Source organism: Cuculus canorus, chromosome 4 (genome assembly GCF_017976375.1).
Source record: "Cuculus canorus isolate bCucCan1 chromosome 4, bCucCan1.pri, whole genome shotgun sequence".
NCBI lineage: Eukaryota > Metazoa > Chordata > Aves > Cuculiformes > Cuculidae > Cuculus > Cuculus canorus.
The window spans coordinates 74,271,259-74,292,510 of NC_071404.1; the positions used below are offsets into that span (position 1 = coordinate 74,271,259).

General features: G+C 38.2%; 1 protein-coding gene across 31 annotated transcripts in view; it reads left to right on the forward strand.

The window, feature by feature from the left end:
* PRDM5 (PR/SET domain 5) overlaps positions 1-21,252 on the forward strand; it is a 201,033-nt gene that overhangs the window by 68,570 nt on the left and 111,211 nt on the right. For 26 of the 31 annotated variants that reach the window (XR_008449528.1, XR_008449525.1, XR_008449529.1 and 23 more), the window contains one exon: positions 6,394-6,498. Coding sequence is in view for 3 of the 31 variants with exons in the window: in XM_054064343.1 (XP_053920318.1) it covers positions 6,394-6,498; positions 12,115-12,279 (270 nt within the window). In the remaining 28 variants the exon portion in view is untranslated. The other 5 variants (XR_008449534.1, XR_008449532.1, XM_054064346.1 and 2 more) reach the window with 5 other exon arrangements.

Genomic DNA, 21,252 nt, shown 5'->3' on the forward strand with positions numbered 1-21,252 from the left:
CAACAGAAGAGTTTCTGTGCCTTATTTATTAGAAATATTTCTTAAAGGATTTTACTCCTCAGCTGAGGAGACGAATCGTTGTAAAGGGTTTGTTTGAGTTTTAATAATGATAAGGTTCAAACCCCTACTACTTCTGTAGACTTGTAAATTCTTATCAGCCTTTTTCTTCCTGTGTCAACATGACTTTCAAGCCTGATAGTTTAAGTACGCCTCTGTCAGTGGGTGAGCCCCTTGCTATAACTTTCAAACCCCTTCGAGTTACTAAGAGAGCATCTTGTTACTTCTTTCACGTTTTTCACACTTAAATGCAAAACTGGACTCCATTAACTTGCACCATCTGTGATCTTAAGTGACTTGGCCTCTCCTCTCAACAGGGGATGTGTTGCTAGTGGTGATGACCCAGCAGAAAGTATTACTGATGTTTTTTTTCCTGACATTAATCAGCTTTGGTATTTTAGGGCTGAAATGTAACTAAACATCGGCTACACATAAGGCACCCTTGTTTCTGTAGGCACTTCACTGTCGTAATAGCCTGTATGTGCCTTGATTGAAACGAAAGCTAGCCTTGTAAAAAGAATGGAACAGTACCTTGCATGTCACCATTTCATTGATAGGGAAACTACCCATCACTCTTGTTAAATGTAGAAAAACCCCTGTGCATTGACACTGGAATTTGCTGAGGCCTTAAGGTCTATTGCCACAGCTGCTGTCAAACAGGTTTTCTTGTAAAGAACAACTCACTTGGCCTGGCCCCCATCATGGTCTGATGCTGTCTGTGGGGAGTTTCTAGACGAAGCGTGAAGATCTGTCTGATTCTCTAGGACTTCTGTTACTCACACATTGCTGCTTAACTTGTGGTAGTTTGCTGTTAGTGAGGCTGCGAGGCAGGTTATGGTCTGCTTCTGAGTATGCATCATGAAGCCCGTGTGAGGCTACCTCTGGACATTTTTCTGGGTCCCTACGTTCATGCTTTTCAGACTGTTATAGCCCTGAACCTTCAGCTCACGTTCCGGTGTGGTTTTTGACAGTATGATACCGGTTCTAGTCACTATCTTTGATACGTGCCATGTCCAACTGGCTCCTAAGTGTGGTTTGAGGGACACCTCAACATTAATAATTAGTGATAGCTGGAAGTTTTACTTGCATTAAGAAAAGGTTTAAAACACACGAAGTAAAGGGTTTATATGAAATATACAGATGTCTTAAACTTAATCTCACTACTTCAGTGCATGAAGTACCCTTCAGATAGTGCTTGTCACTGTCCTCCTGGTTTGTAAGCAGATGACACCACTCTCTTTTCTGCATTTCCAGGTTGGCAAAGCAATAGGATTTCTAGGATTCTGTTTGAGAGCTCAGCTTTTGGTAGCTGCAAGCCGGAGTAGCCTATTTTAGTGTTGTCTGGCTGATCATGGTTGCTTATTCCAGGCCACATTTTTTCATTCTTGCTGATTTTTTTTTCAAAACTATTTTTTTTTGCTAACCATGTGGTGAAGTGATAACGCAAAATACCTGTAGCAGCAAATGACTTTTATTAAGAGGAATACAAATATTGTCAAGTTCTCCACATAAGGTTTGAAAGCAGGTAGTGTTACTGTATCTACACCTCACATGTAGGCATTATAAGACTTTGTCTTTGGGAGCAAAGGAAAGCTCTTAGTTTTAGAATAATGTAAGCAGTTAAACACAGGAAGAAAAAAAATGAGGTTAATTAAGGGGTGATCCACATATTTTAAAATATTTTTCTATAGAAAATACAAGCTTATATTTTTCTTTAGCTCTGCGTTTCCTGATGTGAGAATAAATCTCACCCAAAAAAGTTCCATACCCAGCATTTCCCAAGGAGTTCAGGTTGAGACCTTTACAGGCTTATTTGGGTTTTGCCAAGAGTCTTCCTTCGTGTACTTTACATTTACTGCCTGGGTCTTACTTCACATTTTTGCAAAACATGTCAGATTTGTCTCCAGATTTGTCTGTTATTTAAATCTCAATTGGTTTTGTCCTGTACTTTGCCATTATTAAGGCCTGACAATTTTCACATTCAGTATAAATGTTTACTGTTAATATAAGGTTTCATTTAAGTGTTTACAAGTGGTGTAAGATATGATATGCTTTTCATTATCTTTCTGAACTTCTCCAAATATTCAGTTTTCAGCATATAGAAAATGCAGATCCAGTAGGTTGATAGTCATGGGGAAACTTGATGTAGTCAGTACATCACCTGAGATGCTGGTAATTCTAACGTGTGCTTAGACACGTGGACATGATCTACAAGAAGAAACGTGATATATGAAATTCTGAAGTAAATCAGAAGTAAATCTGCTGAATTAAATAGGATATAGACAAAATGAGCATAAGAGAGATAAGATCCTAGATAGGTTAAAGGATTTTGAGTAACATTTCTGTACTCAACAAGTTCACTTTGAGTAGTATAAACATGAAATCACTATAGTACATGAATTTAAGCAAATAACTAAAGAGTGATGTCTCCTAAATGCGGCTTCAGCCCAGTTTTAACTTGCTTCTGCCACTATGGAAAGAGTTACTAGAACTCTCATTTATTGAATCTTGAGCTATGATTTTATTTGTCTACAGCAGCGTCTAGATTATGTTTTTTTTTTGCTGTTAAGCCCATGCAATAGTCCTAAATTCAGATTAAAAAAGTTATTTGGAGATACTCCTACCAAAGTGAATCGTATTTTACCTGTGGAATCAATTTTACCAGGCTTACAGAAACAACCACGTGCACTGGTGCTAAGCTAATGTACATAATGTATTTATATTTCTTAAGGGAGATACAGGTAACTGCAGCAGCAGTTAGCAGCTCAGATATTTTGCATTTAAGTATTTCCATCTGCTGTGGTTGCAGGGTTCTCTGTACGCATGTTCTTCGCTCTGTTAAAGGTGATGTCAAATGGCTTTGAGAACTTGTTGTGTTCTGATGCCTTTCTAATGCAAAGCACAATTTGCATAGAATCCAAGATAGTCATTTATGGTTTGGTTACCCACAGACGGGTGGAGTGTGTATTGCAGGTGCAGTTTTATTTGTCATAGCTGTTAAACTATTGAATTCCTCTCAGTTGTAACAAAAGGAAGTAAAAATCATCTGCTTCGAAGTTAGCCTACCGGTCTTACAGTAAGGGACCTTCCAGAGTTCCAAGTCCCATTTGGGCTCTCCTTGGCTTTTCTTTGTTTAGAGGCAGGAAGGGTATAAATTATGATCTGTGTATTTCTATTTATACCTGGCATTCTTAAAAATGTAATATTAAATCATTGCTCTATCAGCCACATCCTGCCTCTCTCACTCTCCCTGCTCCCTTCCTCATTTATATCATCAATAAAAGAAAACACATGTAATCCTTTGGCTTTGCTGCCACCATAGTCCTGGCCTGGCAGATGCTTTTTGAACAGAGGGTAGATTTATAGTACTGGCCGTTGCTAACTCCTCTGAAGTCAGACTTATATGAGCTTCACAGTGACCTCCTGTTTCGTTGACAATTAGCAGGTTTTTCCCTTTCCTTTATGTTTTAAATTTGTCCAGCTTTCTTCGAATCTCATCGCTGGTCCCTGTTGTCCTTTTGTGGTGGCATTAACTTTCTTTCAGACTTACTGCTATGGTTTTTATCTGTTTTCTTTCTGTTCGTGTTTAGAGCACTTGTGGTTATGCCAAGCCAACATCATCTTTTCCATGTTATAAATGCTGCCTTCTCCAAGTGTTGTGCAATGGAAAATTGATATGAGGAGGAAGAAGGGAGAGAGAGAAAAGGAAAAGCACGGAGTGTTTTGAAGAAATCAGTCTCTGAAAACTATGTAATCTTCAAAACTGACAAAGAAAGTCATTTTCTCTGGAGAGAAACTTAGGGCCAAGTTTTGCTCTAGGCAACTGTACTGAAATGGGCACAAATGTGAATGAAGGACAGCTTAGCCTAGTGGAGAGAGGGGACTGGGCGGAATCGGGATTGTGTTTGCTGAAGTCACTGGAATGAACACATCTAAGGAATTTAAACTTAGATCAAAAGCAGCTTTGGATGTGTTTCATGCACTACATAGGTGAATTTGAATACAAATGTCAGGGGGATGGTTCAATGGACGCTTTTTTGCCATAGAGAGTAATGCAAACAGCCAAACATAACCTTGAGGAAGGTACTGCAGCCCAGGTTTGTGACTTCAGCTTCCCAGAGTTTATAATGCCTCCTTCTCCGAAATGAAACCGTGAAGTCCATTTAACTCTGAAATGAATAAGGTAATTACAATCAAGTTAACTTTTCGGGTATCTGAAGAACAAGATGATAAAAAGGGAGCAAGTACACCTGGTGCAGTTTACAATGGTGAATGTTTTCATTCACAATAGATGTTTAAGATGTGGGCATCATAGACTTTACTTTGCACTTTCTGTGGAACACCCTACACAGAGAGAGGTTGTTTTTGTAGAACTCACAGAAAACGTGGTTTACGTTGACCACAATGCAGAACCAATTAAGATGGTGCTGCAGCAGCCTGTTTTTCACGTGGCTTATTCATAATTTCCTTAAAAATTTCAGGCCTGCTCCGTGAAATCTTTAGTCAGTCTAGCAAAATTCCCAGTCCTGAGAAGTTCTTGGTTTAAATGGTGATTTTTCTTTAAGATCAGCATAGATCTTTTTTGGTAATTTATTATGTTTTACTCCATACTGAAGGGTCATGGAAATTACAAGATTAAGATAATGATGAAAAAAACACAAAGATGATAAACATGTAAGGAGAGTCTTGCTCGGGAAAGCTCATTAATAGCTTCTCTATAGGCCTGTTTGATTTTGTGCAGCTACGCACTGTGTGTTCAAGCTGTGTCATTAGAAAGATTTGTTTTGCATCATGTTGAAATGTACTTTATTTATCTCATTATTTACTCATTTCTGCAACAAGTTGCTAGAGAAATGCTTTTCCCTATGTATACACCTTATGACCTGGTTTTGGTGAGTGAGAGGATTCCTGCCACTAAAGGCAGAGATGTTTCTGTCAATGATGCTGCCTTTTGTAGGAAACCTTACAGGAGGGTAGCCCATCACAACTAAAGCCAAATGAAAAACCCAGTCTTTACCCCTGCTGAAATCTCTGTACCTGCTAAGAGCTGCCCTAAAGAGACAACTTGGTACTTATCCGGAACAACACTGATTTATAGTCCATTGTATTGCTCGTACAGCTTATGATGAGTATCTGTCGGGATTCAGCAGCATCTGGAGACCTGACTATCCCCTGCATACTCATAATGGGAATTCAGTAACCAGAGAATTTCTTCACTTTGTAGCTTCAGCCTTGAACCTCAATTGTTGCTTCTCACCTATCCTCAGAACCCACACTATTCCCCAAAAGACCATTAAGATTACTGCCTATTATTTGTTAATTCACGGACTTAGCATTTTTATTGTCTGTTCATTTTCTGTCTGTGTTTTCAATTTAATTGAGTAAAAAAAATGTTTACTTCGTTGCCTGAAATATTTATCTTTAGAACTTGAGCCATAAAAAATTGGGGACCACAGAAAAACGTAGCATGAGACTGAAATAAAGTGTAATTGTTTGATTCAAAATAAAGGTGCCTCTTAGAGCATAAAATTCAAGTGAGGCAATATGCAGTGCTGTAATACTAACTTTTTCATTTAAGAAATTTGCTTATATATTGTTTTCCATACAATTTTTTGGTAACTGTATTAGAATAAAGGAGGAATGCTGTATTAAGGAAGAACTTAAAAGAAGAAAATCTTTATTTAAATGGTTTTCCATACCTATCTCTAACTTATTTATTTGATGTCAGTGAGCTTGCAACTTTTATAACATTGTGTGTTACAGTAGCTGCTAACCAATAGTTCTAATAAAAATACAGAGGGCTTGGTTGCCATCTGCACTATTTCAGAGATTCTGCAATGAGTATGCGATTAACCTTCTGTCACCACTTTTCAAATTAAGTTTTTTCTCTACCACAAGCTTTCCTTGTACCCCTACTCCCTCCCCTCACCTCGTCCTCTGCTTGGAAGCATGCTAACAAACCCAAGGTTTTTACAGACATCTTACTTGTTTTTACGCTTTACGCTTTTGTGGAGGATAAAGGAAAGTACATTGGAATTTTATGTTTCTGTACCTTTCACATTACGAAAAACAGACTCCCCAAATGACTGGGTTTGAAAGACTGGAACAGATAATTAATTCATAAGTGAGTGTTGAAGTGGAAACTGTCAGGCCACAGCTTTCCCAGCTTTCACTTAATCATTCGAAAGTCGTTTTCTGTTGTTTTCACTGACTGTAATCCCGTAGAGAGAATATAAAACTTGCACCATCCAGCATGGAATTCTAGTCCTTTAATGACTTGGGGTCTGTGTTGACTCACTTTCACTCACTTTCACTCGCTGTTGTCATTTCATACAGGAAAAGCCGTACCAGTGTTCAGAGTGTAACAAGGCTTTCAGTCAAAAGCGAGGCCTAGATGAGCACATGAGAACCCACACCGGAGAGAAGCCATTTCAGTGCGATGTGAGTTGATCTATCCCTTTGTTTCTTGACTTCAGCGCAGCAGCAGGACTTAACTGCAGTGAGTCTACGGCCTTGCACCTATTAGCTGTGGCATAAAGTTACACTTCATATGGTCTTTGATTGCCTAACCAATGAAGGACCATTCGGGGAATTTTATGTACCCTCTTCAGTTGCCAAGAGCATTGCACACCCTTTTATTTTATGGTTTTGGATCCCTTGAGAGTTATTTTCACCATTATTAATGCAATTTAGATGTTGCAAGTTACAAATTCGTGCTGGTTGGGTTCCTGTATGAATTATATGACAGTTTAATAGTTGGAGATTAGCTTATACAGGAAAAGGCATTTAGTTCATTACATGGAATCCAAATGTTTCTGATGTAGCTCAGTGACACAAATATGAATTCAGAGTTTCCAATTTCTTTTCGGTGACATCTGGTCTGATATTGTCAACATCTGCTCATACCTGTTGGAGTTTTGTTATTTTCAATGAAGAAATCATGGGTGCTGTGTACACTTGCAGCTCAGAAAGACAGCATATCATATAACACTTCATGGACTGCTGTCGAGTACCTTTCTTTCAGCAGATCCCATCCTGTATACAACGTCTCTCACAGCCTTCGGAGGGTAGTGGGGGAGGCTGTGTGGAAACTGTTGGAAAAGAGTGTCTTTAAGAATTATCAAATGCCAATATTTCAGTTATTGCTCAAGGACTTAGAGAATGGTATCAGAATAGGGTACAGATTTAGTATGGGGGCTTTGTTTGGTGATACTGGCTCTGAATGAAGTTGTGACAAGGGAATCGCCAGCTTTCAGCTGAGTCCTAGGTGCCTCTGGCTGAACAGTTGTAAATTTGTTCACAAATTTCTGCAATTAGATGCAAAATTAGAATCACTACTTGGCATGAAAGTGGCAAGGGTCTGTTCAATGATCTGGCTTTTAATAAATAATCTGATGACATTTCATTGGGGATAAAATATATCAATGTAATGAAAAATTTCCCCTACAATATTTTGCAGATATCTACAAGTCAGGAGATTTGCTGTATTCTTTTGGCATAATCTCAACATAGCTCTAGACAGTACTTTGAGAACTTCTCTAATTCCAGATCATGGTCAATAACTTTTTCAGCTTTTAGACTGCTGTATTCTTTATCAGCTTTTGGCTGGCTTGAAGTGTAAACGCAGCTTTTCCCGCAGTGTGGATCCAGTATTCACTGATCTTGGATTCAGTTTGCTTTTTCAGACCAATTTGGGGTGATGGTTGTATTTTATGCTTTTTTCTTTCTTCAATGGAAAATAGGAACTGTATGAAAACACACTTTCCTACTTCAACTGTTCCTTCAGTTTTCTTCATTAATTAGAACTGTATTTTCCCAAGTCATAGTATTTCTCAGAACAGCAGTAATCTGTTGTCTGGTCCTAGTCCTTCTTTGAACATTTTTTTGTAACTTCATTTACTGGAGATATTTTTAATTATACTTTATATTACTGCCATGTTTCACCAAATTACTCTTCAGCACTGGTTTAGCCAGCTGCACATTGCAGAGATTGATGACTTTTTGGGGTTTGCCTCTACTGCGCATTCATACGCTCTTCAGTTGCCCAGGTACATATCATGGTGTGCTGCTTAATACACACTTGGAGAGAGTTGAAAGTTTTATTTTCAAGTTACTCCTTATTTCATCCACTTCTGCAGATGCTGGGGGTGCAGTAAATGTCACTCCAGAGCTGTCTCACACGTTGCATGTTACCAGATGTCCCAGTAGAAGTCAGAGGAAAACCAGTAGTGGACAGTTACAGAAAATGTACCTATGAGAGACATGTGTTGTTGGCTCCTCAATACCAAAGATTGCTTTTTACCTTTGAGGTATTCTCATCTACAGTTTTTCATCCTGCTAAAGATAGCTGTAGACGCTCTCATTATTTTTATTAGAATGATTGAGTGCTAATTTATGGCAACGATATCCACAAGTTTTTAACTGTGGAAAGAGATTTTGGGGAGAGGAGAGCATGTCAGGTTAATGCAATAGGATGTCAATAATGTCTTTTAGTTCTTCCATTAACAGAAAGGGTTAATAGCTATTCCATTCATTGCTTTCTGTACATGTGCAATGTTCCTTCTTAGTCAACTTCTCGAAAGTTGTTTCTCTTGCCAGCCCTTTGCATGGTGACTTCCCATGTTCATAGTAATTTTTGTTACTATTTTCTGGATTTTTATTCCTCATATTCATTGCATGTTTCAAGGGATGAAGGCATAATTTTGCCATGCCCTTACTCATTAAAGTGATTGTAAAAGTCCATTAGTCCAATGCCCAAGCCTACTAAGAGTCCCTCAAAAGTGAAAACCAGGCCATTTTTTCAATAATAAGATTATTCATAAATTTAATGGTATGTTAAGGAACAGTGAAAGACGAAAGCCTTAGGAGGATCCAGGGTTTTGGTCTTGTTCCTGCTTGGCATTAAAAGCAGACATTGAAATTATTCAGCTCTTTCTTCTAAGTAACATATTAACATTTGCTGTCAGAAATTTCTTTGTTTCTTAGTGCCCTTAGCATTTACAAAAAGGAATTGCTTTCAATGCTAAAGGATTGCAGACAGAAAACTTCTGGCTACTGAAAGAAAATGTGTGTTTTGTGGGCTCAGGAAGAGGCTTTGCTTGACAACACACCTCTCCCCACCCAATATAAACTATTATAACCCAACTGTTTTAGGCTGCTTTAAAAAGAATTTTCTTCTAGACTAGGAAATAAAAGCCATATCTTCTCTTCCTCTCTCCGTCTCCTCCCTCTCAGGCATCTGGAACAGACATTACAGAATTGTGCTATGTGTAAAAGTAATCCTGGTACCCTGTTTGATGTAGGAGCTACAGGTTCTTTCGGTGCCTTATCAGTCAACAAAAGCGTTTTCAGAATTTACTGTTAATGACTCAAAGCTCTCACATCCCGCTGATAGCAGTGGAAATTGAGTAGTCCTGGTTTAAGTTGGAAATTATAGTATATACCACATAGGAAAGTGAAAATAACTGAAATACAGAAATACAAATCGTCTTCCCCCCAGCTCCCAGTATTTTAGATTTCTGTCCTCTGAAGGCCAGCCTGTTTTTTACTGGAAGGCCAATTGAACTTCAGTTGCCTCAGAGACAACAGATTATTATTTGGGGGCAGAAAGGTCAGATACTGCCTGTCCTGGTTTCTTTCCAATACAGTATTTCCTTCAGCTCTGCCTTTAGTTGACCCTACACTTACTTTCAAATGTCAGTCTTTACCATCCTCCCTACTCCATCAAAACTTTGATCCTTTTAGAGAGATTGATTAGAGTTCAAGTGCACATTAGCAGGTATAGCTGTAAATATATAAAATGTCAGTCTTGCTTCTAAAATTGAAATATGAAACAAACTCTTAAAAAAGAACCTCAAAACTTTCATGCATTAGCAGAGTACAAGATATGTCATAGCTCTAAATAATGGTCCTGTGCATTCCGTGCTCTTTTTGAAGCAGTTGGGTAGTAGAAGACTTAGATTAGACGTTAGGAAGAAGCTCTTCACTGTGAGAGTGGTGTGGCCCCGGCACAGGTTGTCCAGAGAAGTTGTTGCTGCCCCATCCCTCGAGGTGTTCAAGGCCAGGCTGGATGGGGCTTGGAGCCTGGTCCAGTGGGAGGTGTCCCTGCCCATGGCAGAGGGCTGGAACTGGATGGGCTTTAAGGTCCTTTCCAACCCAAACCATTCAAACCATTCTGTGATTCTAAGAGAACATGCTAGAGCTTGAAGGAACATCAGGATGCATCATAACAGTTGTTATGTGAGCATTATAAATGAAAAAAAAAAAAGTACTTTAAGACTGTGTTATAATCTGTTTACTTTAAAAATGAAGAGGTGTGTGTGAGGTGCACAGAACATGTACATATGTTGTGTGTGTATATCCTTGACCAGCTTCCTGGTTTCCAAGAGACATCTCATGTTTACAAGTATGTGATACTTTTAACATGCTGAGACTTGGGACCAAGCATGGTAGTTCTGATTACATCAAAATTACGAGTTCCCTTTGTGTGTTTTGTGGAAGAGGAGTAGAAAATAGTTCTTGGCAAAAGCAATATGAAGACCTGACCAGTGGATGCCGTAAGTGACGCTCACTGTTGCATGACAAAAGGGCAACTGTTGCTTGGGCCTGAAAGAGGTAATTATACATTTAGGGAAAAAAGTTACTGAGTTACAGTTGCTGTATAAAATTCCACAGTATTACATCATGTCATAAATCAGAAAATGTTCCATTGCAAGAGCACACACGGTGTTCTTGTCTGGGGAAAATTACTTTGGATATAAAACTTGCCTCTGGCAGTTGCCCTTTTTGTGATTTTTGTATGGTTTTGCCTTAATTGACATAAAACACAAACTGTAGGTTGAGATTATCTATTTGGATTGTCAGCTGGATTTGTCTGTCTTGGTTTTGAAAGGAGTCAGTTATCATTCAGCATTTTGATTGCTAGTTTGACACTAATATGAATTTAAAACTCCATTTTCCTAAAGAGGGATTATGCTGGCTTCCCTGAGTTTCCTCTGCATGGAAGACATTTTTATGTGGAATGAACCTGGAATTCTAAGAATGCAAGCCTATGGATGTTCATTCTGATTAAGTTACATTTTGCCTATTACATCTTGCCTATTTCTTCTGTCCAATTAAGAGCATCCTTTCTATTGTTCTTTTTCCCCTGGGAATTGCATGCATATAATATGTATCTGGCTGGAGTGTGAACGTGGAGATAGAACTGCATGATTTCAATTGACTTGATGTTCTGCCTGCAGATTCTTAACTTTTCGTTCTAACTTCTCTTGGCTGAACTTGTTCCTAATTTTTTTTTATTTTTTTTTTTAACTTCAGTGCAGGATTTTTTTATAAGAAGTGATGGTTTTAGCATGACAGAGCTCCTCATCCTTCTATCCTTTCATTCAAATAGCAGAATGGACCAGACTGCTGGGAGTGCAGTGGAGGAAGGGAAGCAGCACACCAGATAATATAGCAAAGGAATTACACCTTCTATTGCCAAATAACTTCTGTTTCCTTGGCCAGGCAGAGGAAGACTGGAACAATGAGGTTTCTTTTCTAATAATTATCAGCCTTTCTTGCAGTCTTCAGAGCCTCTTTCTTCTCTTTCCTCCCTCCTTGTAAGTGAGCAATATGAACTGATCGTTTAGGAACCACAGATGTCATTCTGGAGGTCAGAAAGGAAATATTTCATTTGAGGTTGAACTCACAAAGGCTTCTGATGTTTTGTTGTAATTTTTGCTGCATCTCAGATCGAATAAGACATCTTAAAAAAATCCTGCAATGTAACTGGAACACCCGTGTGTTGATCTTTTGAAGACTGGGTCTTTCCATCACCCTCTTTCTTTTTTTCCCCCTGCCCTGTGCCTGTGGTACCGCTGCTAATGTACCATGCAAAGATACCACGCATAATAATAATCTTTAAGGTACTCCCTGAGAGAGTTCTTCTTCCAAAGACCAGCTCATTGATGAAGTATTACAGGTATGTGGCTGTGGCCTCAGTGGTGTAGCATAAGGAATATTAATGCTTGAAGTTCTAAGACTTCTTTTGTCTTTATCTTGGCTTCACTGCTTTAGGTTTGTGATCTGTCCTTCAGCCTGAAGAAAATGCTGATCCGACACAAGCTGACTCACAACCCCAATCGACCAATGGCTGAATGCCAGCTTTGCCACAAGAAGTTTACAAGAAATGACTACCTCAAAGTGCACATGGAAAATGTCCATGGTGAGACTGACAGCTAATTACGGCGTGTGTGAGAAGAATGGATCTCATGTTCCAAAGTGCTCCATTTTTATGTGTACAAACTCCAGACTTCTCACCTGGCTAGCAAGCGTAGGCAAGAGAAACAACTGTAATGTGTTCATGTATTATTTTTCTCACTTTTTAAAATATATTAGTAGGGTAAAAGCCAAAGACAAACATTCACTTGAAGTAAAGCTTAGCTTGAAAATGAAATGTTGAAGATAAAGGAACTTTGGGGGAAAATTTAATCCCTATTTAAAAAAAGAAAAGCAAAAACAAGCTTTAAGAAGTTTCACATTCTCAATCACAGTGTTAGAAACTTGGACATTGGTAGCATTATCTGGAAGTCATGGACATCTGGAACTGAACCCTTGACTGTCTGCAACTGTGTTTTTGTATCTAAGCTTCAAAACTTCATTAAAATTCTTTAATATGAAACCATGCAGAATTTGTCATTCTGATTCAGTGCCGATTGCTTTCAGGCACATTTTAGTCAGATCTTAATTCTTCTTTTTATTGTAACATGATTTTGTCTCATTTTATTTCTAGCTTTCTCATTTCTAGATGAAAATCATCAACTTGACTTGGTTCTTGAGTTGGGTATGGAAACTGGAAATCTGTCACATTAAGTATTTCTGTATGAGCGTTGAGGGGGCTGTGTTTCTCTGGTTACATGAAACAAGACTGAAGTGCAAACTTTAATCGATTTAGTTTAAGTACTGTGTTCATTCCCATCATTGTGACTGGCAAGGCAAGTGAAAGACATCTTTCTTGATGTCTTGAGCAGGTACAGTCACTTAGTTAACATGTATTCATTTTCCTGTGTAACAGCTGGTTCCCGGAATGTTTCTTCCTGCTGAATCAGATGCCCTGGATTTCTTCACATCGAATTCCTGAGTTATCAGCAGTTAATATTAAGGGTCTGTCGTTAGTAAATTGTTCATATTAATTTCATTTTGGACCTGTCAGTGTTTTGTAAAATGGACTTGCATTGTGACATCTTGCTTCTCGTTTTCATGGGAAAGAATTCCGCTTCTTTCTGAATGGCAGGAGGGACAGCTATGCTGGAATGCTTTATATGCTCTATATGCTTTATCTCATGGTAGACTCTACTTGAATTTCTTTATCATGTGGTAGATATTCTACTTTGAAGAGCAAAGAAAGAAATAGCGATTAGTATTGCTACTGGTGAAAATAGCTAGAAATAGAAGATATCCATCTATTTAGTGATTAACATTACCTTTCTTCTCTGCTAACAGTTTGGATTCCATTCTTTTGCATGGACATCTGTACATTACATGTTCGGTTTTGAGATCCAGCACTGGATGCCAATAGTGATCTCTTCCAAAGCCATTTCTTTTCTCCAGAAAATGCGCAGAAGTCACTTCTTATTTTTCTCAGAAGCTGAAGAAGGGTCTTTGTTCATTCTAGGAAGCCTCTTGTTTAGTTATGAGACTGTCTTCAACCTCCTTTCTTTTCTGTTGGAAGCCTGTAATGCTCCATGGCAGCAAACTAACAAGTTTACAGATGTCCTTCCCATTTACAAGGAAGTTGTGTGCACAAGTTTACAGGTTCCCTTTCTTACCAAAACTGTGTCACTTAGTGCTAGCTGTCACTATTTTCAGCATTATAGAAAGCTTCGAAGTGATGTCTTCCCATTTATTTTAAAGGTCCTTGGCTCGAGTTACATATGGCTTGTCAGCCTTGAAAGAGCCTTCTGCAGGCAGAGGGGGAGCCTTCAGCTGTATCTGCAGATATGAGCTTGGAATCCAGTGTCCTCTAGGCTGATCTTGACTGAAAAAAGAATAAAGCATAGTAGAGCAGCAAACCATTTGTCTGGACTGCAATGTAATTGTATAAAATAGACCACAGCAGTTACACTAATGTGAGCTCATCTGAAGAAGGTCCTGGAGAAGACCTGCATATGGAGAACCCAATTTCATATTATGTTCTTTAATGTATTGCTTCAGTGACTTAGGACTTAAACTAGTGAGTGACAGTAAAGTGTATCAGTACATGTATGTGCAATGTGAATTTGTGTTCTGTTATAACCTCTTTGGTGTTAGGTACTAAGCTCTGTGCTCTTTTTCATTTTAATTAAATACTACATATAATTTCCTTTATTTTTAGAAGTTTTTTACAGAATCCTAGAATGGTTTGGGTTGGAAGGAATCTTGAAGATCATCCAGTTCCAACCCCCCTGCCATGGGCAGGGACACCTCCCACTGAATCAGGGTATTTAAAGCCCCATCCAACCTGACCTTGAACACCTCCAGGGATGGGGCAGCCATGTCTTCTCTGGGCAATTTGTGCCAGTTATGAAGGCAAACTGCATGGTTGCTGTTTCAGGAATTATAATACTCCAGTATATTTCATTGCATTCACTTGCCTGTTCAAATACAGATGCTTAATTGTTTCTAAATAATTTTGGATTCCTGCAGATTTTGAAGGAGCAGTGTAATTATGAATATTTCACTTGTTTGTGACAACCACCTATGAGTAAAAGCATACTAAGCCTTCTTCAGGCCTTTTCTGTTTCCTGAGAGGTACGTGAAACTTGCTTTCTTTGCAGTTCCATACAAATAATTTGTTCCTATAAATAAAATATATTGTAGCTGTATAAGATAAATATAGTACAGATAGGCGTGATGAGATTGAGTAAAGAATGCTTCCTCTCCTTGTTTGGAGAGCTTTTGTAGAGAGTTTATCAGACTAGGATATTTGTAGGTCCAGAGAACTTTAACTTCTTGCTAAACGTAGTTTATTCAGGTACCAAAATCAATCAGTACCATATACTGAGATATCTAATGGTGATTTAACTGTATGTTCTTAATTATCTGCAAGGAGAATTAGGTTGGTGACTTTTTTTGATGTCTGGGGTGGGATGGCATTGTAAAGGTGACATTTTTGTTTGCCTTTTTAACATGAATAAGAATCAAGAATTTAATTATAGAAAAAATAAGATTATGATTTGTTTTTCTTCCTTTATATCTTTCCTGCTTCCATTTGGTCAATGCAAACTACAGCACAGAGAGTAGCAGGAGAAACAAACAAACAAAAAACGACAAAAAAGTAAAAGTTCAAAAGTTAAGGGTTTGAAAGTTTTCTAAGCAGTTTTTGAGGCATGATGCTATTAAAACACAAAGAAGAACATCCTTTTTGGGAAAAAAAATAAGGATAATTTAGTATATTTTACATATTTTGCATAGTGTTTTTCCCAGAGATCTTTGCTGCAAAGTTACAGGTTTAGCGTTAATAATTGTATTTGAGAAAAACAGGTACTTGCAGAAAGTCAGTACATGAAGAAGAGAATGTAGGATTTTTATTTTTAATTAATGCTTAATATATATTAATATTAATTATGCTGTGTGTACTCTGTAGTAGTTAACTAACTGAGGCTTTGTTCTTTTTAATGGCTTTAGTAGAACAAGAGATAGACAGGATCGTTGTGCGAGTGAAGGCAGGAGGTTGAAGCCCAGCTCCAAGTGATGACTCTTCCATCTTGTCCTCCAGGAACTTTTCTTGTGGGGCTAAAGCAGCTGCAGATGTGCCTGGGCTCTTAGACAGTCAGCTTGGCAGTTGCAGGTGTTTCCACGGTAAGACCTGCCCTGTTCTTTCCATGAGCCGCTTGAATTTCTCACAGTCAGAGGTAATAGGATTCAGATTACTGACCTCATGGTGGTGAGCTGTATGATTGAGTTGATGTGCAATGCAGACTTAGCTTTATGCAATATATTTCTACTCGGTCATAGCTTTCTTAAAGCAAAACAAAAACCAGACATAAAACCAAAGACAAAGCAAAAAATGAAACCAATAAACCTTTTTTCTTTGAGTACAAATTTCCATTGACAGTCTCCCACTTGGTATTACCTTTGGAAAAGACAGAGAGCCTTCAGCTAGTTTGAAAAAGTAGGAAATTGAAACCTGTTGATTTAAAGGTAGTTGTTCATTTTTGTGTGTTTCTAACATTCGATTTGTTCTCTTTATTATTTCCATTACTATTGAAAAAAAAACAATTCTTGGAGAGAGAACTCAATCTCCAATGTTAGGAAGAGCAGCAAACTCGCTTGTTCCTTTTGCTTTCCATTCTGATCAGTTGTACAGCCAAAAGCTGATACAAATTTCTAATATGCTAACATTAGCAAGTGCAAAGGCTATTTATAATTCTGTTTTGTCTTACATGGTCGTGAAAGATTTGATGCATCCATTAGTTTACACTAGCAGGTTCAGATTAGAAATCAGACAGAGGAGGAAATGCCATAAGTTAACACATGTGCCAGGCATTTTATGTTATATTTGAAGGTACAGATGTAATGTAGTCAAAGCAAAATGCATGTTCGGTGAGTTAATTTCTGATGCTGTTATAAGAGTATGTTTCTAGCCCATATTTTAAACTGCAACCTTTAATGCTTTGCCTTTGTATCGATATGTACCAGCACCTTTAGTCTTCAAAGACCTATGACTATAGTTTAATTTTTCAATTTAAAAGACATAGTATAATAATCCCTCTAAAGCATCACCTTGAGAGGTCGAAAAGCTCAGTGTGCTGTTGTCAGCGTTATAATAAAATGTTGCAAGTTCAGTGGCATAAACACTCATTGCACAGAAGTATAGAGCTTCCCTTCTCAGTAAGTTTTGGAATCTGCCTATTTTTTTTTCATGCTAACTTAGAATACAATAGCAGTTATAGCTGTGAAGTTGTATCCTTGAACACATCTGCATTCTGAGGGTTTATTTTTGTCTCTTGTACATAGTGGCACATCAAGAGGATGGAGTCGTTTAGGAATGCACAGTAATAGCTGAAAAATTGTCACTGATAAACAGTTTCCTTGTTCTGGAAAATTATTTGTTGAACATTTCAACCTGGTACTGCTAGTCTTACTTTTATTTAATAGTTATTGTCTATTTTTTTAGTCTGTTTTCTCTACCATCCCTGTTTCCTTGTAAGCTGGTACTGAATCCCTAATATCCTGTGAACAAGGGCAGACAATATTCCGGCAAACTCCAGGGTATGCAAAGCGTTTGCTGCTATTCTGTGACACTTTGACCAAGCTCTATTTGTTATGTTCAAGTAGTGCCCCTCTTTGAGTTTGCTAACTTAAGCCACCTCTCGTGTTACAACAGGAGCGTGATCGGGGGCTGTGCATGACATAAAAACTGTCACACCCTCCAGTGACAAAAGATACCCAGGGGCCAAGGGGAAACAACTGCCTGTGTGACAAGTGGAGGAGACACTTGATAGTCCATTTATCTCTGTGGACTCCTGCTGAGGTAGGCAAGAAACCATTCTTAGTTCTCCATCACTGCATGTGTCGTGGGTCTGCTCACCTCAGAAGAATCACGATTGTAAGATGGAGGAGCCAACCCAAAGCTACTTAGTGTTTCTCTTATCAGTAGAAATGTATGCGGTAACACCTGCCTTGTAAGAGATGGCAAGTACTTTATAGCTTGTACGAAAACAAAGCCACTTTCATTTGAGTGTGTGCCTGAAGTGTGTTATTGAGAAGTGTGTTCACTTTAAAGTGAAACTTTCACCTCTTCTATTGGAATTTTGGTTAGCACAGTCATTCTGCACTGACTGTGCAATGAGCCGTTGCACCTGGAGTCAACTGAGTCCTGAGAGGGTTCTCACTGCTTTTAGTCTTTGTGACCCAAGTGGAATAGGATTTGCAATTTTCTCTTCCCATTTCTGCGTGGTGGATCAATCATGTTGTTGGCTGAACAATAATTAAAGAGAGTTGGTTTTGTTTTTTTTTAATTTCTGTTTTTCTTTGAGAAGGGCATTTCGCTAGAAGGAACCATTAGTAAAAGTTGCTCAGGGGTTGTGGGTTTTGGTTTCTTTTGGTTGTCCTTCTACAAGGAGAAGAATGTAAGCCCTTTAAATCCAAGTTAATTTCCAGTTAAACAGCTGTTCAAACAAAACTGGGAGGAAATGCTACAACAGGTGAGGTTGCTGCTAGATTAGGGACCTTCACTGCAGCATTATCCAGGTTGACTCTTTGGTGCTAATTTTGTGGTTATTTTCTGTCACTCTTTAAAATATTCTTTATCTGCCATGTTGAAGGTAGATCATAAATCTGCTTTGCAAGTCAAGAAGCCCCAAAGTTATTTCACAAAATGTCATATGTTTTCTAAATATTTTAAAACATGGAAGTCTGTTTGTGTGGTATGTGCTGATTTTTAAACATGGGTCATTTATACAGCGATAAACTCGGAAGGATTCTTCTCTATATTGTCTTCTACATCTGTATGTAATTTATTTTGTTTCATAGTGGGTAGGCTGGGGATTGAATGTGAAGAGGTGAAATAGTGAAAGCCCTGGAAGAAAAAAGTTTGTGATTGCAGATCTCACTTTTGCTTTGCTTTCTTCTTTTATCACTTAGAATTAAATTATTTAAAAAAAATGAATGATAAAACCAAGATTGGAAATAGCTATTTAATCAAATTCAATCTAGAAAATGCAAGAGAAGGATGAATTATTAAATGAAAACTACACTTATCTTTGGAAAAAGGCGAGATGCATAGCTTTTCTTGTGTTTATTGGAGCTTGCTGTTTCTAACCAGGGCTCCTTGCTGCCTTTCCCTCTGAAGTATAGTTCATGATAACCAAATCTAGTCAGATGACACTGACAGCCAACATAGATGACATCGTCTACTGTTTCACTTTTAGAGAAGGAAAAGGGTTTTTTAATTACTCAGTTATTCTGGGCAAAGAGCACTAAGGCCTGAGCTTTCATATCCTTTCTTGTGATTTGAGCAGCTTTGAGTCACATCAGAACACATTCTGTTGAATCTTTTCCCATACTTTTGTTTTCTAAACTCATTCTGTGAGGAAATCCTGCAGTTGTTTTTAGTCACCTGGCCTAAGAGACTCTCTTAAATGAGCACAGTGGAAAGTTTTTTCTGCCTTCAGGGTAGCTGTAAGTAAGCCAAGCAGATGAGGTTATCCCTTTCTAAACTATCTCCTCACCCAGGTCCATAATATTTGTGTGGGATAACAAGGCTAGGCTTGGCTCTTCAATATAGAAAAGGATCGTAAGATCAACAAGTGCTCTGTTAGAGCTACAGATGGGGCCAGCTGTACTGACCTGCAAAACAAAGCTGCTGTAAAGTCTTCTGCCCACTCCTTTATCGTGCAGCAAGGATGGCTGTTAGCAGTGATTTCTGCTCCTTGCTCTGATAGTTCACATCAGCGTAGCAATTATAGTAGGATAAGTAAGGTTTGAATATGGCCTCAGAATTCAAATGAGGTTCAGAGTGGGAAAAAGCTGTGAAATTAATAATTTAGGCTTTGGTTTTGTTTTGTGGATACTGAAAATTAGTGAAATTAGTTTAGGCTTTGTTTTTTTTCCCCTGGATATTAAAAATCAGTCTGTAGAAAGCAGGCCTTCCCTGCTGCCACAAAACTGAACATCATTCAGCTGATCATTGGGGAGGTGGTAAAGAGGCTGCCTGTTGGTTAAGAGTTAGCTGTTCTTAGTCCGATGGAAAAGCTGCTATGGTTGGTATGCAAGTTTAGTGGTTTCTTTTTAAACTTAGGGAATTAACGGCCCATCAGAAGGAAAACTAAAAAATGTGTTTTCCCTTTGGTATAGATTAGTACTTTGGCTTTGTACCAGAGTGATAACTTTCTGCTTTATATTCCAGGAGCTTCTCTTTCAGCTGAAGTTGTCAAATTTTTAATTTTTAAATCAACTACTGTTGCAAAGCATCATCCTACTTAAATTTCAGTCTAGCAGCTACTGGCCATGTGATTGCTTACAATGTACAGTGAACAAGGTTCTATTTTCTGAGTCACATTAATATAAGGATTTTATTATATATATTAGTATATCTTTATTTTTTAGGATTGGCTCATGACTTGGTTTCTTTATAAAAGATTTGACAGTAGGTGATTGTTCCTGTTCAACCATGTCCCATCCGTCCATATTAAAATGCCATCAGGAAGCAAAAATGCTTTTCTTAGCCAATAAAGCAACCAGTTTCCAGTTAAATTCTATAGGGCAACATTTTTTTTCTAGAAAAGAAAAATTAATAGTCAGATTGTAGAGCCCTTATTCATGGTTGTAAGTGGTTACTCCTGAGCATAGTGCTGACCATTGTATCAACTTATTAGTAAGGTGAATACATTTATTAAACCTAAGAAAGCTTAATATGTATGCATTTCCTAGTAGACCTCCTTCATAATTGCTGGTGACTTCCGTTGTGAATATAGAAGCTCAATTAGTAGCCAGTTCTGTAGCTGCCACCTTCCTCTGGTTAACTCTGCTGTTCCCTAAATCAGATTCTGGCAAGGTCTGCTCAGGGTATGGGCTACTTTCATGTCCACAAGGGTGTTCATTTTAGCCATAGTTCATCTCTTTCTCAATGGAGGATGAATACTTAAAAGTTTTGCTTCCAAATATATATTCAGAAAGATAAAAACATCTTCTGAAGGTGCTTATTCTAAAAAGTTTAGAGCTACATAGTTGCTGTGCACTCATAATGGTTTTGGCGTTTGGCTTTGCTTTTTCTAAAAGCAGATCCTGCCTGAATAAAGTGACTGTTTTTACCATCTCTTTTTCTAGTCAGTATCCCTCATGGCATATTTTGAAAAGATCCAGACATGTAGAACAACATTTTCTAGAAACCAAGCAAAATAGATTACAGATGAAGCCTTCCATTTTAGAGTTACCTTAGGTGAATCCAGAACTGCTGTAGATTTTAGCAGTATATGTTTGAGAAAACTGAAATATTTTCTTGTTCTTATCTCACACTTCCTTAACTTTACTTTGGGAAGTTTAATTATACTGATTTAAGAAAAATAAATGACTATAGTCAATACATGTTCGAGCGTATGTTTGTGGAGTTGACTGTTTACAATAGGGACAAGCAGTATGTACTTGTGGCCCAGAAGGCCGACTGTATCCTGGGCTGCATCACAAGAAGTGTGACCAGCAGGGCAGAGGGGGTGATTCTCCCCTTCTATTCTG